Raw genomic sequence first — 3,641 nt, 5'->3', positions numbered from 1 at the left:
GGGTCAATGGGGGGAAAAGGCAGCATATGTAATACTTTCAACAATAAAGATTTAATTAAAAAGTAAAATCCATCAAACCAAAAAAATGAAAAGAGGAAGCTGCAGTATAATGACTAGTGTAGTACTGAATGCTAGGAGACATGAAATTGTAGTTCAGAGGGGAAGAAACATAAACTGAAATTTATGCCAGCAAAATTTCCTTTTAAGTATGCAAGAAAACACTAATTTATTAAATTTGAAAGAAATCAAGGGATACTGAGCACATAAAAGCACTTCACACACAAAAAATTAGCAGTGAAATTTAGACACCTAAATAGTGAAGCGACTTAAAGAATTCAGGAATGTATAAACTTCAGGAAGAAGAAGCCTTGAATCCATTTAAATATGGACCTAAAATCAAACAACTGTGGAAATTATGCTTGTACTGTAACAGGTAAAAGTTACAAACACTGACACGGTAAAAAGAATAATAATAAAAAAAAATTCAAGAGGAAGGAGGTATCATTTCCTCATCCTTAAGTTTGAAGCTTATGGTTATAAAACAACATAAGGACACAAAGAAATCCATTTGAAAAATGAAAACTTTTTTTCTCTTTCCATTTCTCAGAATATTGAATGTTTTGGAAGTAATAGCTCCCTTCAAGCACTTTAACAAGCTTAGAGAATTTGTTCAAATGAAGCTTCCTCCAGGCTTTCCTGTAAAACTAGGTAAGAGAAAAATTGCTTATAATTTCTATGTCTACTAGAAATATGGTATTGTTTACTAACATTTAGTAAAAATATGATTTGAAGGAAAATGGATTTCTAAGTTTTGCTAAAAAATTTTAAAGTTTTTCTGTAATTAAATGCTTTGATATTCATCCTTTGTCAAATATATAAAGTGCCTGATTATAGTTTTAATTCTACTAGATTTCTTTCTTTTCTTTTTTAAAAAAATATTTTTTTCTTGATTTCAGAGAGGAAGGGAGAGGGAGAGAGAGAGCTAGAAACATCAGTGATGAGAGAGAATCATTGATCGGCTGCCTCCTGCGTGCCCCACACTGGGATTCGAGTCTGCAACTGGTTATGTAGTTTGATCGGGAATTGAACACTGACCTCCTGATTCGTAGGTTGTTGCTCAACCACTGAGTCATGCTGGTTGGGCCTAATTCTACTTTATTTAAATTAAATGTATGGGATATGCAAATACTTCATACAAGAGGGTGTGGGTGAACTTATGATGCACTGTGATAATGAGTTTCTGAACAGTGGGAATGTTTCTGGAGTCACTATTTACACATAAAGTAATAATCATACATTCTATTTTCAAATATTTATTTTTTTGGTAATCCTCACCCAAGGATATTTTTCCATTGATTATTTCTAGAGAGAATGGAAGGGAGGGGGAAGAGAGAGAGAAACATCTATGTGAGAGAGACATCGATTGGTTGCTTCCAGCACAAGCCCTGACCAGGTCAGGGATGGAGCCTGCAACTGAGGCATGTGCCCTTTACCGGAATCAAACCTAGGACCCTTCAGTCCATGGGCTGATGCTCTATCCACTGAGCCAAACCAGCTAGGGTTATTTTCTTTCTTTTTTTTTTTTTTTTTCTGAAAACAACTTTTATTTAAATAAGGGTTTAAATACATAACATAACATCAAAACTGAAGTAGGGAAAAAAGAACACCCCAAAAATCTTTTTTTTTTTTTTTTTTTTTTACTTCACATGGCATTGGGCAGCTGTTGCTAGGAAGTTGCAAGCTCTATAGCTAGCTACATGACTGACACTTCAGTTTGAAATTTGTTCCCTTGTCAAAAGTTTAACTCTGATAAGAAGGTTGGCCTCAAATTACGGTGTTTGGACAACAATTAGCTAGGATCTGTCTGGTCACAAAGACCTTGGTGGCAAGCCAGAAGTCCTTACACCTCACTGGAGGGAAGGTGGCAGGCTGCTTGCTCTAAGCTCCATCACCTGGTCAGGTGTAGATCTGTGATTACGGAAAGCTCCCTCTAGTGGTACATATGCCGCTGGTGCCTTACCCCTCTCCTCTCAGCTTCACCGAAGGCTGCTCAGGCGGTGACATTCTCTGAGGGCAGGGAACTCTGGTGAGGAGCTTTGGCCAGACATGGGCTTGGCTGAAACATCATGGTGTTGCTCCGTTTCAGGCTGGACATTGCCAGGCGCCTACTGCTTGACCTCTGTTTAAATGAGGAACTTCAAGACTAGACAGCATGGCTCTTTTCAGTTTATTGCATGAAGGAGTTACACTAGTCCAAGTTAAAAGCAGACCCCAAATGGTTACATTATACAAGCTGTGAGGTTTTTAACTTGTGACAAGGGACAGAAGGGAAATTCTACTCATTGCAAAGAAACCCTCACTTAAGCTTCTGTGAGCCAAAAGCACTTAAAACCCATGAACCTTCAGCTGGTCGTCCTTAGCCAGTCCAATCTTGACGAGGAACTGGCATATGTTCTTGTGCTGGTCACCCTGCAGCTGAATTACTTCTCCATATTCTGGATGCTCAATTACAGTACCATTGCAGGCAAATTTCTTCTTAAAGGCCTTCACTAGTTTCTTTTTATCGTAATCATCAGCGATCCCTTGGACAGTAGTAAGGGTCTTCCTGCCGTTTCTCTGTTGAATTCTTATATGGATATAATCCTCAGTGCCAGCGGGAAGCAGGTCATCACCCTTACTTGCATCAGCAAAGGGGTCGAAAGAGTGGAGGTTCTGGATAGCGGACATACGATACGATTCCTTTTCCTCGGTGGAAACGACCTGCGGAAGGCTGCGGCGGGAGAAGGCGGGCAGGGGGGACGGAGCGTCGGGAAGTGAGGGGGGCTCAAGGGGGAGGTTGCTAAGTCCTCGTCGGCGACTCAGTCACTGGGCTCTATTTTTTTTTTTTAAAGGGGAGAATGTTGATTTTTTTATTTTTTTAGAATATATTTTATTGATTTTTTACAGAGAGGAAGGGAGAGGGATAGAGAGTTAGAAACATCGATGAGAGAGAAACATCGATCAGCTGCCTCCTGCACATTCCCTACTGGGGATGTGCCCGCAACCAAGGTACATGCCCTTGACCGGAATCGAACCTGGGACCCTTGAATCCACAGGCCAACGCTCTATCCACTGAGCCAAACTGGTTAGGGCTGGCTAGGGTTATTTTCAAATATTTAAACTTAATTTTATCATAATGATCTTTAACAATAGTAAAATCTCATATTTAACTTCTTAACTATATCAGAAAACTGGAAACAAGAGACTTAGAAGTTTCTTTTGGAGTTTAGGCTTGTATTTAGCATACATTTAAGCTTCAGGAGAAATTTAACTCCCTTCTCTACTGACTTTAGGCTTTGTTTAGGAGAGTCTTCAGTACCATCCATCAATTCAGACATCAAATGTTGAACCAGTGCTTGTTACTTGCCAGATGCTTTTCTAGGGTGAGAGTTAGTAAAAGTCCCTGCCCTCTAGGTGTTTACATTCTAGTGGGGGAGAAAAATAAACATATAGTGAATATAACCTTGATATAATTCCTCAGATCTATTTTATCTTGCTTCGATCAGTATTACTGAAACCACACTTTACTGTGCTTATTGATACTCATATTATTACTGGAGTCCCGGTGCATGAAATTCGTGCACTGGGGGGGGGGGGGGGGG

The 3,641-nt window shown here is 39.6% G+C and overlaps 1 protein-coding gene and 1 pseudogene across 2 annotated transcripts in view; one reads left to right on the top strand and one right to left on the bottom strand.

Moving 5' to 3' along the window:
- Positions 1 to 3,641, top strand: part of ANKRD13C (ankyrin repeat domain 13C) — a 51,042-nt gene that overhangs the window by 42,054 nt on the left and 5,347 nt on the right. The window contains exon 10 of the mRNA XM_023762875.1: positions 608 to 708. Within this exon, the coding sequence (XP_023618643.1) occupies positions 608 to 708 (101 nt within the window). The remainder of the gene's footprint in view (positions 1 to 607; positions 709 to 3,641) is intronic.
- On the bottom strand, positions 2,211 to 2,837 carry LOC102430866 (annotated as a pseudogene). Its single transcript, XR_001350321.2, has one exon. The product of XR_001350321.2 is annotated as a eukaryotic translation initiation factor 1 pseudogene (transcript).

Source organism: Myotis lucifugus, unplaced genomic scaffold (assembly GCF_000147115.1).
Source record: "Myotis lucifugus unplaced genomic scaffold, Myoluc2.0 scaffold_265, whole genome shotgun sequence".
Classification (NCBI taxonomy): domain Eukaryota; kingdom Metazoa; phylum Chordata; class Mammalia; order Chiroptera; family Vespertilionidae; genus Myotis; species Myotis lucifugus.
The sequence above is the reverse complement of the archived record's forward strand: the minus strand, read 5'-3'. Positions and strand labels throughout refer to the sequence as shown.